Source organism: Oenanthe melanoleuca, chromosome 25 (assembly GCF_029582105.1).
Source record: "Oenanthe melanoleuca isolate GR-GAL-2019-014 chromosome 25, OMel1.0, whole genome shotgun sequence".
Taxonomy (NCBI): Eukaryota; Metazoa; Chordata; class Aves; order Passeriformes; family Muscicapidae; genus Oenanthe; species Oenanthe melanoleuca.
The window spans coordinates 8,271,670-8,288,243 of NC_079358.1; the positions used below are offsets into that span (position 1 = coordinate 8,271,670).

The following is a 16,574-nucleotide window of genomic DNA, read 5'->3' on the forward strand; positions in this document are numbered from 1 at the left end:
GTGCATTGGAGGCTCCGCCCCTTTCAGCTCTCAGCCAATCAGAGCCTTTCCTGGCTGTGCCCACCAATAGGGTGAAGCTAGTGGGCGTGGCCTGGCGCTGACCAATGACAGTGAGTGTTTCTTGCAGCCAATAGGGTGCGATGTGGGCGTGGTTTATGGCGGCGCTGACCAATAGCAACGCGCGTCTCATAACCAATAGGAAGCCGTGTGGGCGTGGCCTGGAGGTTCTTTTAACCAATAGCAGTACGCACCTCGCAGCCAATAGGAAGCATTGTGGGCGTGGCTTTGAGCTGTGTTAACCAATAGCAGCGCGCGTCTCTCGCAGCCAATAGGAAGTCGCGGCTCTGCGAGCGGAGGACCGGAGCGGCGGCCGGGCCGGTACCAACGGGGGGAACCGGAGGGGGGGAGCCGGTACCAACACAGGGAGCGGGGGGATAACGGGGGGTGATACCAACAGCGCGGGGGGAGAGGGGGGACGGGGATCGGGTTGTAACGGGAGGGGCGGAACCAACCCCGAGAGGGGAGAGCGGACGGTACCAACCGGGGATGGGGGGGGGGGGAACAGGGGACGGTACCAACCGGGGATGGGGGGGACAGGGGACGGTACCAACCGGGGATGGGGGGGTAGAAAACTTCTGGAATGGGTTAAATTTACCCCAAAATGGGTCAAAATTTTATCTTGAAGTTGGTCAGAATTTACCTTGAAGTGAGTCAAAGTTTTGTCTTGAAGTGGGTTAAAAATGAAACTGAAAATGGGTCAGAATTCAGCCGGAAGTGGGTCAAAAATGCGCCCAGAAATGGGTAAAAAATCCAACTGAAATTGGGTTAAAATCCGACTAAAAATGGTCAAAAATCCGACTAAAAATGGTCAAAAATCCGACTAAAAATTGGTCCAAAATCCAACTAAAAATGGTCAAAAATCCAACTGAAATTGGGTTAAAATCCAACTAAAAATGGTCAAAAAATTCAGCCCCAAATTGGTCAAAAATCCAACTAAAAGTGGGTTAAATCCATCCTGAAATTGGTCAAAAATTCACTCCCAAATGGTCAAAAATTAAACTAAAAATTGGTCAAATCCACCTTGAAATGGGTCAAAAATCCAACTAAAAATGGTCAAAAATCCAACTGAAAATGGGTTAAAATCCAACTAAAAATTGGTCCAAAATCCAACTAAAAGTCGGTCAAAATTCACCTTGAAATGGGTCAAAAATCCACTCAAAATTGTTAAAAAAATCCAACTAAAAATTGTTCCAAACCCACCCTGAACATTTTCTAAACCAATTTCACATTTTCTTAACCAATATCCCATTTTTTTTTCAATATTTGACCAAAATTCCATTTTTTTAACCAATATCCCATTTTTATTTTATTTTTTTAATCTCTATCCCGTTTTTTTTGTCCAATATCCCATTTTTTCACCAATATCCCATTTATTTTTTCTTTTTTTGACCAATATCCCATTTTTTAACCAATATCCCATTTTTATTTTATTTTTTTAATCTCTATCCCATTTTTTTGACCAATATACCATTTTAATTTTATTTTTTTTATCTCTATCCCGTTTTTTGTCCAATATCCCATTTTTTCACCAATATCCCATTTATTTTTTCTTTTTTTGACCAATATCCCATTTTTTTAACCAAAATCCCATTTTTTACCAACATCCCATTTTTTATTTATTTTTCAACCCATATCCCAATTTATTTTATTTTTTTTCACCAATATCCCATTTTTTTGACCAATATCCCATTTTTATTTCATTTTTTTCACCAATATCCCAATTTTTGACCAATATCTCATTTTTCTGTTCAATATTTAACCAATATCTCATTTATTTTTTTATCTTTATCCCTTTTTTTGACCAATATCCCATTTTTATTTTATTTTTTTTACCAATATCCCATTTTTTGACCAATATCCCATTTTTTTGTTCAATATTTTACCAATATCCCATTTTTATGATCAATATCCCATTTTTTTGACCAATATCCCTTTTTTTTGTTCAATATTTGACCAATATCCCAATTTTTGACCAATATCCCATTTTTATTTTATTTTTTCACCAATATCCCATTTTTTCAGCCATATCCCATTTTTATTTCATGTTTTTCCCCAATATCCCATTTTTATTTCATGTTTTTCCCCAATATCCCATTTTTATTTCATGTTTTTCACCCATATCCCATTTTTATTTCATGTTTTTCCCCAATACCCCATTTTTTTAACCAATATCCCATTTTTTTGACCAATATCCAATTTTTATTTTACTTTTTTTATCTCTATCCCATTTTTTTACCCGATATCCCATTTTTATTTCTTGTTTTTCCCCAATACCCCATTTTTTAATTAATATCCCACTTTTCTGTTCAATATTTAACCAATATCCCATTTTTTTTGACCAATATCCCATTTTTTTGACCAATATCCCATTTTTATTTTTTTAACTCATATCCCATTTTTATTTTATTTTTTTGACCAATATCCCTTTTTTTTTCCCCAATATCCCATTTTTTTTGACCAATATCCAATTTTTATTTTACTTTTTTTATCTCTATCCATTTTTTAACCGATATCCCATTTTTATTTCATGTTTTTCCCCAATATCCCATTTTTATCCCATGTTTTTCTCCAATATCCCATTTATATTTCATGTTTTTCCCCAATATCCCATTTTTATTTCATGTTTTTCCCCAGTACCCCATTTTTTTAACCAATATCCCATCTTTATTTCACGTTTTTCCCCAATACCCATTTTTTTTGACCAATATCCCATTTTTATTTTACTTTTTTTATCTCTATCCCATTTTTTAACCGATATCCCGTTTTTATTTCACGTTTTTCCCCAATACCCCATTTTTTTAATTAATATCCCACTTTTCTGTTCAATATTTAACCAATATCCCATTTTTTTGACCAATATCCCATTTTTATTTTACTTTTTTTATCTCTATCCCATTTTTTAACCGATATCCCGTTTTTATTTCACATTTTTCCCCAATACCCCATTTTTTTTCCCCAATATCCCATTTTTATTTGACTTTTTTTTATCTCTATCCCATTTTTTAACCGATATCCCATTTTTATTTCACGTTTTTCTCCAATACCCCATTTTTTTAACCAATATCCCATTTTTATTTGACTTTTTTTATCTCTATCCCGTTTTCTAACCGCTATCCCGTTGTTCCCGTTGCAGCCATGCCGCTGTTCCGCCGCTCCGGCCGCGCTGTGTCCCCGCCCGGTCCCGGTCCCGGCCCCGGTCCCGCTGTGTCCCCGCCCGGTCCCGGTCCCGGCCCCGGTCCCGCTGTGCCCCCGCCCGGCCCCGGTCCCGGTCCCGCTGTGGCCCCGCCCGGTCCCGGTCCCAGTCCCGGTCCCGCTGTGTCCCCGCCCGGTCCCGGTCCCGCTGTGTCCCCGCCCGGTCCCGGTCCCGGTCCCGGTCCCGGCCCCGCGCTGCGGGTGCTGCTGCTCTGGGGCGGCGCCGAGGGCCGGGAGCGCTGCCGGGTCTATGGGCAGGGGAGCCCCAGCGCCGAGGAGATCTGCCTGGAGCTGGCCCAGAGCCTCGGTGAGCGGGGTTTGGGGTTTGGGGGATTTTTGGGATTTTTTTCTGGGTTTTTTGGGGTTTTTTAGAGGTTTTTTGGGGATGGTGGATCCTGGTGCGTTCAGTGCCCAGGAGATCTGCCTGGAGCTGGCCCAGAGCCTCGGTGAGCGCCTGGGGAGGGGGAACTCTGGGGGTTTTGGGGGGATTTTTGGGATTTTTTGGGATTTTTTTCTGTGTTTTTGGGGGGTTTTTTGGGGTTTTTTTGAGATTTTTTTGGGGTTTTTTGGGGGGTTTCTGAGATTTTTTTCTGGGTTTTTTGGGGTTTTTTGGGGGTTTTTTTTGAGATTTTTGAGGGTTTTTTGGGGTTTTTTCAGAATTTTTTTTTATTTTTTTGAGATTTTTTTTTGAGGTTTTTTTGGGTGTTTTTTGGGGTTTTTTTGGATTTTTTTTCTCGGTTTTTTGGGGTTTTTTGGGGGGTTTTTTGAGGTTTTTTGGGGATGGTGGATCCTGGTGTGTTCAGTGCCCAGGAGATCTGCCTGGAGCTGGCCCAGAGCCTCGGTGAGCGGGGAAAGGGGAAATCCTGCGGGTTTGGAGGATTTTGGGGATTTTTGGGGGTTTTGGGGATTTTTTGGGATTTTTTTCTGGGTTTTTTGGGGTTTTTTTGGGGTTTTTTGGAGGATTTTTGAGATTTTTTCTGAGTTTTTTTGGGGTTTTTTGGGGTTTTTTTTGAGATTTTTGAGGGTTTTTTGGGGTTTTTTCAGATTTTTTTTTTTTGGGGTTTTTTTGAGATTTTTTTTTAGGTTTTTTTCGGGTTTTTTGGGGTTTTTTTGGAGATTTTTTTTTCTCGGTTTTTTGGGGGTTTTTTTGGGGTTTTTTGAGGTTTTTTTGAGGTTTTTTGGGGATGGAGGATCCTGGTGTGTTCAGTGCCCAGGAGATCTGCCTGGAGCTGGCCCAGAGCCTCGGTGAGCGCCTGGGGAGGGGGAACTCTGGGGGTTTTGGGGGGATTTTTGGGATTTTTTGGGATTTTTTTCTGGGTTTTTGGGGGGTTTTTTGGGGTTTTTTTGAGATTTTTTTGGGGTTTTTTGGGGGGTTTCTGAGATTTTTTTCTGGGTTTTTTGGGGTTTTTTGGGGTTTTTTTTGAGATTTTTGAGGGTTTTTTGGGGTTTTTTCAGAATTTTTTTTTATTTTTTTGAGATTTTTTTTGAGGTTTTTTTGGGTGTTTTTTGGGTTTTTTTGGAGATTTTTTTTTTCTCGGTTTTTTGGGGTTTTTTTTTGGGTTTTTTTTGAGGTTTTTTTGAGGTTTTTTGGGGATGGTGGATCCTGGTGCGTTCAGTGCCCAGGAGATCTGCCTGGAGCTGGCCCAGAGCCTCGGTGAGCGCCTGGGGAGGGGGAACTCTGGGGGTTTTGGGGGGATTTTTGGGATTTTTTGGGATTTTTTTCTGGGTTTTTGGGGGGTTTTTTGGGGTTTTTTTGAGATTTTTTTGGGGTTTTTTGGGGGGTTTCTGAGATTTTTTTCTGGGTTTTTTTGGGGTTTTTTGGGGTTTTTTGGGGTTTTTTTTGAGATTTTTGAGGGTTTTTTGGGGTTTTTTCAGATTTTTTTTTTTGGATTTTTTTTTAGATTTTTTTTTAGGTTTTTTCGGGTTTTTTTTTGGGTTTTTTTGGAGATTTTTTTTTCTCGGTTTTTTGGGGTTTTTTTTGGGGTTTTTTTGGGGGGTTTTTTGAGGTTTTTTGGGGATGGAGGATCCTGGTGTGTTCAGTGCCCAGGAGATCTGCCTGGAGCTGGCCCAGAGCCTCGGTGAGCGGGGAAAGGGGTTTGGGGGTTTGGGGGATTTTTTTAGATTTTTTGAGATTATTTTCTGAATTTTTTTGGGGGTGTTTTGGGGGTTTGGGGGTTTTTTTGGGATTTTTTCTGGTTTTTTTGGGGGGTTTTTTGAAGTGTTTTGGGGAATTCTTGGGTTTTTTTTGGGCTTTTTGAGATTTTTTCTGTGTTTTTTGGGGGTTTTTTGGAGATTTTTTTTGGGTTTTTTCGGGGGGTTTTTTGGAGGTTTTTTTGGGTTTTTTTAAGATTTTTTGGGGGTTTTTGGGGATTTTTTGGGCTTTTTGATTTGGGTTTTTTGGGGGTTTTTTTGGTATTTCTTGAGATTTTTTTGGGGTTTTTTTTCAGGTTTTTTGCTATCAGACCCTCCAAAATTCCAGTTTTTTGCTATCAAACCCCCCAAAATCCCAATTTTTTGGTATCAAAACCCCCAAAATCCCAATTTTTTGGTATCAAAACCCCCAAAATCCCAATTTTTTTGCTATCAAACCCCCAAAATTCCAGTTTTTTGCTATCAAACCCCCCAAAATTCCAATTTTTTTGTATCAAACCCCTCAAAATTCCAGTTTTTTGCTATCAAACCCCCCAGAATTCCATTTTTTGGTATCAAACCCCCCAGATTTTGAGTTTTTTTTGTATCAAACCCCCCAAAATTCCAATTTTTTTGTGTCAAACCCCCAAAATTCCAATTTTTTGGTATCAAACCCCCAAAATCCCAATTTTTTGCTATCAAACCCCCCAAAATCCCAATTTTTTTTGCTATCAAACCCCCCAAAATCCCAATTTTTTGGTATCAGACCCCCCAAAATTCCAGTTTTTTGGTACCAAACCCCCCAAAATTCCAGTTTTTTGGTATCAAACCCCCAAAATCCCAATTTTTTGGTATCAAACCCCAAAAAATCCCAATTTTTTGCTATCAAACCCCCCAAAATCCCAATTTTTTGGTATCAGACCCCCCAAAATTCCAGTTTTTTGCTATCAAACCCCCCAAAATCCCAATTTTTTGGTATCAAAACCCCCAAAATCCCAATTTTTTGGTATCAAAACCCCCAAAATCCCAATTTTTTTGCTATCAAACCCCCAAAATTCCAGTTTTTTGCTATCAAACCCCCCAAAATTCCAATTTTTTTGTATCAAACCCCTCAAAATTCCAGTTTTTTGCTATCAAACCCCCCAGAATTCCATTTTTTGGTATCAAACCCCCCAGATTTTGAGTTTTTTTTGTATCAAACCCCCCAAAATTCCAATTTTTTTGTGTCAAACCCCCAAAATTCCAATTTTTTGGTATCAAACCCCCAAAATCCCAATTTTTTGCTATCAAACCCCCCAAAATCCCAATTTTTTTTGCTATCAAACCCCCCAAAATCCCAATTTTTTGGTATCAGACCCCCCAAAATTCCAGTTTTTTGGTACCAAACCCCCCAAAATTCCAGTTTTTTGGTATCAAACCCCCAAAATCCCAATTTTTTGGTATCAAACCCCAAAAAATCCCAATTTTTTGCTATCAAACCCCCCAAAATCCCAATTTTTTGGTATCAGACCCCCCAAAATTCCAGTTTTTTGGTACCAAACCCCCCAAAATTCCAGTTTTTTGCTATCAAACCCCCCAAAATCCCAATTTTTTGGTATCAAACCCCCAAAATCCCAATTTTTTGGAATCAAACCCCCCAAAATTCCAATTTTTTGCTATCAAACCCCCCAAAATCCCATTTTTTTTGCTATCAAACCCCCAAAATCCCAATTTTTTGCTATCAAACCCCCCAAAATCCCAATTTTTTGGTATCAAACCCCCCAAAATCCCAATTTTTTGCTATCAACCCCCCCAAAATCCCAATTTTTTGGTATCAAACCCCCAAAATCCCAATTTTTTGCTATCAAACCCCCCAAAATCCCAATTTTTTGGTATCAAACCCCCAAAATCCCAATTTTTTGCTATCAAACCCCCCAAAATTCCAATTTTTTGGTATCAGACCCCAAAAAATCCCAATTTTTTGGTATCAAACCCCCCAGAATTCCAATTTTTTGCTATCAAACCCCCCAAAATCCCAATTTTTTTGCTGTCAAACCCCCCAAAATCCCAATTTTTTGCTATCAGACCCCCCAGAATTCCATTTTTTTTGGTATCAAACCCCCCAAAATCCCAATTTTTTGGTATCAAACCCCCCAAAATCCCATTTTTTTGGAATTCCCCCAGGGATCTCCCCTCTCTGCTGCAGCCTCTTCGCCCTGTTCGAGCCCCGGCAGCGGCTCTGGCTGCCCCCGAACCAGCGGATCCGCATCGGGCCCGGCACCGACCGCACCCTGCAGCTCAGGATGAGGTACATTGGTTATCGATTATTGATTATCGATTATTGATTATTGATTGATTGATTGATTGATTGATTGCACCGGCACCGACTGCACCCTGGAGCTCAGGATGAGGTACATTGATTATCGATTATTGATTATTGATTATCGATTATTGATTGATTGATTGCACCGGCACCGACCGCACCCTGGAGCTCAGGATGAGGTACATTGATTATTGATTATTGATTATTGATTGATTGCACCGGCACCGACTGCACCCTGGAGCTCAGGATGAGGTACATTGATTATCGATTATTGATTATTGATTGATTTATTACACTGACTGCACCCTGCAGCTCAGGATGAGGTACGTTGGTTATTGATTATTGATTGATTGATTGCACTGGCACTGACTGCACCGTGGAGTTCAGGATGAGGTCGGGGGAAATTATTGATTGATTGATTGATTAATTTATTATTTATTGTGAATTCTGCTTGTAATATTTATTGATCTATTTATTTATTCGTTGATTAATTTATTGCCCCGACACCGACCTCACGCTGCTCTTCAGGATGAGGTCAGGGAAAAATTTGGATTGATTGATTGATTGATTGATTTATTGATTGATTTATTTATTGCACCGACACCACCCTGATCTTCAGGATGAGGTCAGGGCCTGAATCCCAAATTTTATTGGGAAAAATGATGGGATTTATTCATTTATTTATTGGTTTGTTGATGTATTATTATTGCTAATTCTGCTTGTAATTATTGATTGATTTATTGATTGATTGATTTATTGCTCCGACACCGACCTCACTCTGCTCTTCAGGATGAGGTCGGGGCTTGAATCCCAAATTTTATTGGGAAAAATTTGACATTTATTTATTGATTGATTGATTGATTGATTTTCTATTTTTGCTAATTCTGCTTGTAATTATTGATTGATTGATTGATTGATTGATTGATTGATTGATTGATTTCCTCAACACTGACCTCACACCCCTCTTCAGGATGAGGTCAGGGCTGAATTATTGGGATTTATTGATTGATTGATTGATTGATTTATTACACCGACAGCACCCTGATCTTCAGGATGAGGTCAGGGGGAATTATTGATTGATTGATTGATTGATTGATTGATTGCACCAGCACCAACATCACCCTGATCTTCAGGTTGAGGTCAGGCCTGAATTATTGGGATTTATCTATTGATTGATTGATTGATTGCAGCAGCACCACCCTGATCTTCAGGCTGAGGTCAGGCCTGAATTATTGGGATTTTTTTATTGATTGATTTATTGAATGATTGATTGATTTATTACACCGACACCACGCTGCTCTTCAGGATGAGGTCAGGGCTGAATTATTTGGATTGATTGATTGATTGATTGATTGATTGATTGATTGATTTATTACACCGACACCACCCTGATCTTCAGGATGAGGTCAGGGGAAATTATGGGATTTATTGATTGATTTATTTATTGATTGATTTATTGATTGATTGATTGATTGATTTATTACACTGACACCACCCTGCCCTTCAGGCTGAGGTCAGGGCTGAATTCCCGTTTTTCTCAGGAATTATTGTGGATTTGGGGTTGTTTTGTTGCAGGTTTTATTTCCGGAACTGGCACGGGCTGCTCCGATCCGAGCCGCCGGTTCTGCGCAGGGCCGGGGGGAACGGGACGGCCCTGCTGGACTGGGCGTCCTTCCAGTACCTGTTCCAGCAGGTGGGGAAAAAATGGGGAAACATGGGGGAAAAAATGGGGAAAAATGGGGAAAAAATGGGAAAAAACTGGGGGGAAATGGGGAAAAAATGGGGAAAAAATGGGATTATTGTCATAAAATGGGCAAAAAATGGGGAAAAATGGATAAAAATGGGGAAAAATGGGCAAAAATGGGGAAAAAATGGGGAAAAATGGACTGGGCGTCCTTCCAGTACCTGTTCCAGCAGGTGGGGAGGGGAAAATGGGGAAAAATGGGGAAAAAATGGGGAAAAATGGGAAAAAACAGCGAAAAACCTGGGGGGAAATGGGGACAAAAATGGGGAAAAAATGGGATTATTGTCATAAAATGGGCAAAAAATGGGCAAAAAATGGGATTATTGTCATCAAAATGGGCAAAAAATGGGCAAAAAATGGGATTATTGTCATCAAAATGGGGGAAAAATGGGGAAAAATGGGGAAAAATGGGGAAAATGGACTGGGCATCCTTCCAGTACCTGTTCCAGCAGGTGGGGAGGGGAAAATGGGGAAAATTGGGGAAATGGGGAAAAATGGGGGAAAATGGGGAAATGGGAAAAAATGGGAAAATGGGAAAATGGGGAAAAATGGGGGAAAATGGGGAAAAAAATGGGGAAAAATGGGTAAAAATGGACTGGGCGTCCTTCCAGTACCTGTTCCAGCAGGTGGGGAGGGAAAATGGGGAAACATGGGGAAAAATGGGGGAAAAATGGGGAAATGGGGAAAAATGGGGGAATGGGGAAAAATGGGGGAAAATGGGGAAAGGGGGAAAAATGGGGAAAATGGGGAAAATGGGGGAAAAATGGGGAAAATGGGGAAAAATGGGGAATGGGGAAATGGGGAAAAAGGGGAAAAAAAATGGGGGGAAATGGGGAAAATGGGGGAAAATGGACTGGGCGTCCTTCCAGTACCTGTTCCAGCAGGTGGGGAGGGAAAATGGGAAAAATGGGGGAAAATGGGGAAAAATGTGGGAAAAGGGGAAAAATTGGGGGAAAAATGGGGAAAAATGGGGTAAAAATGGGTGAAAATGGACTGGGCGTCCTTCCAGTACCTGTTCCAGCAGGTGGGGAGGGAAAATGGGGAAAAATGGGGAAAAATGGGGAAAAAATGGGTGAAAATGGGAGAAAATGGGTAAAAATGGGGAAAAAATGGGTAAAAATGGGCAAAAGACGGGCAAAAAATGGGATTATTGTCATCAAAATGGGGGAAAAATGGGGAAAAATGGGGAAAATGGGGAAAATGGGTAAAAATGGGTAAAAAATGGGGAAAAAATGGGCAAAAGATGGGCAAAAATGGGATTATTGTGATAAAATGGGAAAAAATGGGGGAAAATGGGGAAAAAATGGGGTAAAAATGGGTAAAAATGGGATTATTGTCATAAAATGGGCAAAAATGGGCAAAAAAGGGCAAAAAATGAGGAAAAAATGGGATTATTGTCGTCAAAATGGGTAAAAAATGGGATTATTCTGGCTTTTTGGGCAGAAAATGGGATTATTCTGAATTTTTGGGGTAGAAAATTGGATTATTGTTGTCAAAATGGGCAAAAAATGGGATTATTGTCATAAAATGGGAAAAAATGGGGAAAATGGGATTATTGTCTTGAGTTTGAATGAAAATGGGCAAAAGATGGGCAAAAAATGGGATTATTGTCGTCAAAATGGGCAAAATGGCAGAAAAATTTTAATTTTTCCACCTCAAATTGTGTTTTTTCCCAATTATTTCAAATTTTAACACGGAAAATTTGAATTTACAGGTTTTTTTCTCCCCAATTGTTTTAATTTTAACAGGGAAAATTTGAATTTTTCACTTCAAATTGTGTTTTTTTCCCAATTATATCAAATTCCCAGGGAAAGTTTGGATTTAGTGTTTTTTAACCCCAAATTAATTCAAATTTAACACAAAAAATTCAAATTGATTGGTTTTTTTCTCCGAATAATTTTAATTTTAGCAGGGAAATTTTGAATTTCTAATTTTTTCAGTTTTAACTGGTGAAATTTTGAATTTATTATTTTTTAACCCCAACTTATTTCAAATTTAACACAAAAAATTCGAATTTCTTGATTTTTTTTCTCCGAACGTATTTAATTTTAGCAGGGAAAATTTGAATTTATCATTTTCTCACCCCTCCTATTTCAATTTTAACTGGTGAAATTTTGAACTTATTATTTTTTAACCCCAACTTATTTCAAATTTAACCGGAAAAATTCAAATTTCTTGTTTTTTTTCTCCGAATAATTTTAATTTTAGCAGGGAAATTTTGAATTTCTAATTTTTTCAATTTTAACTGGTGAAATTTTGAATTTATTATTTTTTAACCCCAGCTTATTTCAAATTTAACACAAAAAATTTGAATTTCTTGATTTTTTTTCTCCGAACGTATTTAATTTTAGCAGGGAAAATTTGAATTTTTCACTTCAAATTGTGCTTTTTTTCCCAATTATTTCAATTTTAATTGGTGAAATTTTGAACTTATTATTTTTAACCCAAATCATTTCAAATTTAACCGGAAAAATTCAAATTTCTTGTTTTTTTTCTCCGAATAATTTTATTTTTAGCAGGGAAATTTTGAATTTCTAATTTTTTCCATTTTAACTGGTGAAATTTTGAATTTATTATTTTTTAACCCCAACTTATTTCAAATTTAACCAGAAAAATTCAAATTTCTTGATTTTTTTTTCTCTGAACGTATTTAATTTTAACAGGGAAAATTTGAATTTATCATTTTCTCACCCCTCCTATTTCAATTTTAACTGGTGAAATTTTGAATTTATAATTTTTTAACCCCAAATTATTTCAAATTTAATATGAAAAATTCGAATTTATTGTTTTTACACCCCAATTATTTCGCATTTAACGGGGAAAATTCGAATTTCTAATTTTTTCACCCCTATTATTTCAATTTTAACTGGTGAAATTTTGAATTTAGTGGTTTTTAACCCCAAATTATTTCAAATTTAACCGGAAAAATTCGAATTTCTTGATTTTTTTTTCTCCGAATAATTTTAATTTTAGCAGGGAAATTTTGAATTTCTAATTTTTTCCATTTTAACTGGTGAAATTTTGAATTTATAATTTTTTAACCCAAATTATTTCAAATTTAACACAAAAAATTCGAATTTCTTGGTTTTTTTCTCCGAACGTATTTAATTTTAACAGGGAAAATTTGCATTTCTAATTTTTTCACCCCTCCTATTTCAATTTTAACTGGGAAAATCTGAATTTATAATTTTTTAACCCCAAATTATTTCAAATTTAACACAAAAAATTCAAATTTCTTGATTTTTTTTTCTCCGAACGTATTTAATTTTAGCAGGGAAAATTTGAATTTATCATTTTCTCACCCCTCCTATTTCAACTTTAACTGGTGAAATTTTGAATTTATAATTTTTTAACCCCAAATTATTTCAAATTTAATATGAAAAATTAGAATTTATTGTTTTTACACCCCAATTATTTCGCATTTAACGGGGAAAATTCGAATTTCCAATTTTTTCACCCCTACTATTTCAATTTTAACTTGTGAAATTTTGAATTTATAATTTTTTAACCCCAAATAATTTCAAATTTAACCAGAAAAATTCAAATTTCTTGATATTTTTCCTCCAAACGTATTTAATTTTAACAGGGAAAATTTGCATTTATCCCCCTCAAACTGTGTTTTCTCCCCACCTATTTCCATTTGAACCCAGAAAAGTTAAATTTCCCATTTTCCCCCCATTATTTTTCCCCCAGGCCAAGCTGGATTTCGCCGGGGGGGCGCTGGGGGGCGCCCCCGAGCGGCTGCAGGAGGAGAGCCTGGGCCTGGCCGTGCTGCAGCTGGCGCAGCTGGCGCTGCAGGGCGGCGCCGCGCTCACGCAGGTGGCGCGGACACACAGGTGAGCTCATTTCTTCTGCTCTTTTTCTCTCTTTTTTTTTATTATTTTTCACTGGTTTTTTCACTGATTTTTTTCACTATTTTTTTTATTATTTTTCACTGATTTTTTCCCTTACTTTTCACTATTTTTTTCTATTTTTTCACTATTTTTTTCTATTTTTTTCACTATTTTTTTCTATTTTTTCACTATTTTTTTCTGTTTTTTCATTGTGTTTTTCCTTATTTTTCACTGATTTTTTCCTCTGATTTTTTCACTGGTTTTTTCCTTATTTTTCACTAATTTTCTCTTATTTTTCACTATTTTTTCTTATTTTTCACTATTTTTTTCTTATTTTTCACTGGTTTTGCCTTACTTTTTCACGCTTTTTTTCTTATTTTTCACTATTTTTTACTTCTTTTTCACTGTTTTTTCCCCTTATATTTCACTAATTTTTTCTTATTTTTCACTGGTTTTCTCACTGTTTTTTCAATTTTTTCCCCTGTTTTTTTCCTCATTTTTCCCTGGTTTTTTTCTCATTTTTCCCTGTTTTTTTCCTCATTTTTCCCTGATTTTTTTCCCAGATTTTTCTCACTTGTTCCTCTTATTTTTTCACTATTTTCCCCTTTTTTTTCACCATTTTTTCCCTCTTTTTTCCCCCAGTTTCCAGGAGTGCCTCCCTCTCCCATTCCGCCTGCAGCTCCAGCACAGCTCTCTGCTGACCCGCTCCCACATACACTGTTGTTCTTATATTTCAATATTTTTCCTTCTTTCTCACTGTTTTTTTCCTCATTTTTCACTCTGTTTTTCTCTTTTTTTCACTATTTTTTTCCTTCTTTTTCACTGTTTTTTCTCTTATTTTTCACTGTTTTTCCCCTTATTTTTCACTATTTTCGTCCGCCTTTTTCACTGTTTTTTTTTATTTTTTTGCCGATTTTTTCCCCGGTTTTTTCCCTGATTTTTTCCCTGATTTTTCTCCCTATATTTTTATTATTTCTCACTAATTTTATTTTATTTTCCCCAGTTTCCAGGAGTGCCTGCCCCTCCCATTCCGGCTCCAGCTCCAGCACAGCTCCCTGCTGACCCGCTCCCACATTCACTATTGTTCTTATTTTTCACTGATTTTTTCTCTTATTTTTTACTATTTTTTCTCTATTTTTCACTCTGTTTTTCCTTCTTTTTCACTATTTTTCTCTCTTATTTTTCACTATTTTTTTTCTTATTTTTCACTATTTTTTGTCTTATTTTTCACTACTTTCGTCCATCGTTTTTACCGTTTTTTTTATTTTTTTGCTGATTTTTCCCCTGATTTTCTCCCTGATTTTTCTCCCTATATTTTTATTATTTCTCACTGATATATATTTTATTTTCCCCAGTTTCCAGGAGTGCCTCCCTCTCCCATTCCGGCTCCAGCTCCAGCACAGCTCTCTGCTGACCCGCTCCCACATTCACTATTGTTCTTATTCTTCACTGATTTTTTCTCTTATTTTTCACTATTTTTTCTCTATTTTTCACTCTGTTTTTCCTTGTTTTTCACTATTTTTCTCTCTTATTTTTCACTGTTTTTTTCTTATTTTTCACTGATTTTTTCCCATATTTTTCACTACTTTCGTCCATCGTTTTTACCGTATTTTTTATTTTTTGCTGATTTTTCCCTGATTTTCTCCCTGATTTTTCTCCCTATATTTATATTATTTCTCACTGATATATATTTTATTTTCCCCAGTTTCCAGGAGTGCCTGCCCCTCCCATTCCGGCTCCAGCTGCAGCACAGCTCTCTGCTGACCTGCTCCCACATTCACTATTGTTCTTATTTTTCACTGATTTTTTCTCTTATTTTTCACTGATTTTTTCTCTTATTTTTCACTATTTTTTCTCTTTTTTTCACTCTTTTTTTCCTTGTTTTTCACTATTTTTCTCCCTTATTTTTCACTAATTTTTTCTTATTTTTCACTGTTTTTTTCTTATTTTTCACTATTTTCGTCCGCCTTTTTCACTGTTTTTTTTTTAATTTTTTTGCCGATTTTTTCCCCCGATTTTCTCCCTGATTTTTCTCCCTATATTTTTATTATTTCTCACTGATATATATTTTATTTTCCCCAGTTTCCAGGAGTGCCTGCCCCTGCCATTCCGGCTCCAGCTCCAGCACAGCTCTCTGCTGACCCGCTCCCACATTCACTATTGTTCTTATTCTTCACTGATTTTTTCTCTTATTTTTCACTATTTTTTCTCTATTTTTCACTCTGTTTTTCCTTCTTTTTCACTATTTTTCTCTCTTATTTTTCACTATTTTTTTTCTTATTTTTCACTATTTTTCCCATATTTTTCACTACTTTCGTCCGTCTTTTTCACCGTTTTTTTTAATTTTTTGCCGATTTTTTTCCCTGAATTTTTCCCTGATTTTTCTCCCTATATTTTTATTATTTCTCACTGATATATATTTTATTTTCCCCAGTTTCCAGGAGTGCCTCCCTCTCCCATTCCGGCTCCAGCTCCAGCACAGCTCTCTCCTGACCCGCTCCCACATTCACTATTGTTCTTATTCTTCACTGATTTTTTCTCTTATTTTTCACTATTTTTTCTCTATTTTTTCCTTCTTTTTCACTATTTTTTCCACTTATTTTTCACTATTTTTTTTCTTATTTTTCACTATTTTTTCCCTTATTTTTCACAGATTTTTCACTACTTTCGTTTGTCATTTTTACCGTATTTTTTATTTTTTTGCCGATTTTTTCCCTGATTTTCTCCCTGATTTTTCTCCCTATATTTTTATTATTTCTCACTGATATATATTTTATTTTCCCCAGTTTCCAGGAGTGCCTGCCCCTGCCATTCCGGCTCCAGCTGCAGCACAGCTCCCTGCTGACCCGCCTGCGCCTCCGCCGCAGTTTCCGCCGTTTCCTGCGGCGTTTCCAGCGCCTGGTGCTGGCCCCGGGCGGGCTGACGGCCCAGGACGTGATGTACAAATTCCTCAGCACCCTGGAGCTGCTGCTTCCTCACTTTGGGAGTGAAACTTTCCAGCTTCTGGCCCTGCAGGTGGGAGAGGAGGGGGAGATGAGACCGGTGGAGCCGCAGGAAATTCGGGAATTCGGGGAATTCCGGGTCACGCATCAGCTGCTGGTCAGCGGGACCGGAGGGATCCGGTGGAGGCCGGAGCTGGAGAAGGTGGGGAGGGGGTTCCAAAAAAAATCTGGGGGTTGGGTGGGAAATTCCAAAGAAATTTGGGGGTTAGGTAGAAAATTTTAGGCAAAATTTGGGATTTGGGTGGGAAATTCCAAAGAGATTCGGGGGTTGGATAGAAAATTCGAGCCCAAATTTGGGGTTTTGGGTGGGA

At 37.7% G+C, this 16,574-nt stretch overlaps 1 protein-coding gene across 1 annotated transcript in view; it reads left to right on the forward strand.

Annotated features, from left to right (window-relative positions):
* Positions 1 to 3,435: 3,435 nt before the first annotated feature.
* The window catches only part of TYK2 (tyrosine kinase 2), a gene marked incomplete at both ends in the record, with an annotated part of 37,369 nt that continues 24,230 nt past the window's right edge, over positions 3,436 to 16,574 (forward strand). The window contains 5 exons of the mRNA XM_056509956.1: positions 3,436 to 3,559; positions 7,546 to 7,669; positions 9,260 to 9,377; positions 13,122 to 13,264; positions 16,048 to 16,405. Coding sequence (XP_056365931.1) covers positions 3,436 to 3,559; positions 7,546 to 7,669; positions 9,260 to 9,377; positions 13,122 to 13,264; positions 16,048 to 16,405 — 867 coding nt within the window. The remainder of the gene's footprint in view (positions 3,560 to 7,545; positions 7,670 to 9,259; positions 9,378 to 13,121; positions 13,265 to 16,047; positions 16,406 to 16,574) is intronic.